We start from the raw sequence: 1326 nt of genomic DNA, 5'->3' as shown, positions 1-1326 counted from the left end.
GACGATGAAACTTTAGGGTTTAGTTGAAGTGAAGGATTCATCAATGATGACTTTTGAACCTGTTGTTGATTCTTTGACCCTCAGAGTTCAGACATGTCTGCTGGCAGCAACCTGAGGTCTGAGGATCAGTTCCTGTGCTCAATCTGTCTGGACCTGTTCACTGATCCGGTCAGCACACCGTGTGGACACAACTTCTGTAAAACCTGCATCAACCAACACTGGGACAGTACCAGCAGCTGCCAGTGTCCCATCTGTAAGAAGCTGTTAGAGACGAGACCTCTGATGGAAGTCAACACCTTCATCAAAGAGATGGTCGCTCAGTTCAGACATGAAGCTCAGCAGAAAGCCAGGAGCAGCTCAGAGCAACAAGCTGCAAGACCAGGAGAAGTTCCCTGTGACTTCTGCTCTGGACCCAGACTGAAGGCCCTGAAGTCCTGCCTGGTGTGTCTGGCCTCCTACTGTCAGACTCACCTGGAGCCTCATCTGACATCTTCACGTCTGAAAAGACACCAGCTGGTGGATCCTGTGGAGAACCTGGAGGACAGGATGTGTTTGAAGCACGATCAACCTCTGCAGCTGTTCTGTCAGACCGACCAGACATGTGTCTGCTCGCTCTGCCCTGTTCTGGACCACAAGGCACACGAGTTTGTTCTTCTGAGAGAAGAATATGAAGGAAAGAAGGCAGAGCTGAGGAACACAGAGGCTGAAGTTCAGCAGATGATCCAGGAGAGACGGCTGAAGATCCAGGACCTCAGAGAGTCGGTGAAGATCAGTGAAGATGCAGCAGACAGAGAGAAAGCTGAAGGTCTTCAGGTCTTCTCTGATCTGATGGACTCTGTTGAGAGGAACAAGAAAAGATTCATGAAGGAGATCGAAGACAAACAGAAAACTATCAAGAAACAGGCTGAAGGCTTCATAAAACATCTGGAACAGGAGATCTCTGAGCTGATGAAGAGGAGCTCTGAGGTGAAGCAGCTTTCACGCTCTGAAGACCACCTCCATCTCCTCCAGAGCTGCAGGAACCTGAAAGCTGCTCCACCCACCAAGAACTGGACCGAGGTCAGAGTCCATCCTCCATCATATGAGGGGACTGTGATGAGAGCTGTGGTTCAGCTGGAGCAGAACCTCATGGAGAAGATGAAGGAGCTGTTTGAGCTTGAACTGAAGAGGGTCCAGAAGTTTGAGGTGGATCTAACTCTGGATCCTAAAACTGCAAACCCTTACCTCATCCTGTCTGAAGATGGAAAACAAGTTCATTGTGGTGATGTTAGGAAGAGGCTTCCAGTCTATCAAGAGAGATTTTCTTACAGTGTTTCTGTTTTTGGG

The 1326-nt window shown here is 49.1% G+C and overlaps 2 protein-coding genes across 2 annotated transcripts in view; one reads left to right on the top strand and one right to left on the bottom strand.

Moving 5' to 3' along the window:
* The window catches only part of mdfi (MyoD family inhibitor), a 189614-nt gene that overhangs the window by 73245 nt on the left and 115043 nt on the right, over window positions 1-1326 (bottom strand). The gene's annotated exons all lie outside the window — the stretch shown is intronic.
* Window positions 90-1326, top strand: part of LOC119412068 (E3 ubiquitin-protein ligase TRIM39) — a 1810-nt gene continuing 573 nt past the window's right edge. Inside the window, exon 1 of the mRNA XM_037679045.1 lies at window positions 90-1309. Within this exon, the coding sequence (XP_037534973.1) occupies window positions 94-1309 (1216 nt within the window). The 5' untranslated portion in view covers window positions 90-93. The remainder of the gene's footprint in view (window positions 1310-1326) is intronic.

This window comes from Nematolebias whitei, chromosome 7 (assembly GCF_014905685.2).
Source record: "Nematolebias whitei isolate Nwh7 chromosome 7, NemWhi1, whole genome shotgun sequence".
NCBI classification, from domain to species: Eukaryota; Metazoa; Chordata; class Actinopteri; order Cyprinodontiformes; family Rivulidae; genus Nematolebias; species Nematolebias whitei.
The sequence above is the reverse complement of the archived record's forward strand: the minus strand, read 5'-3'. Positions and strand labels throughout refer to the sequence as shown.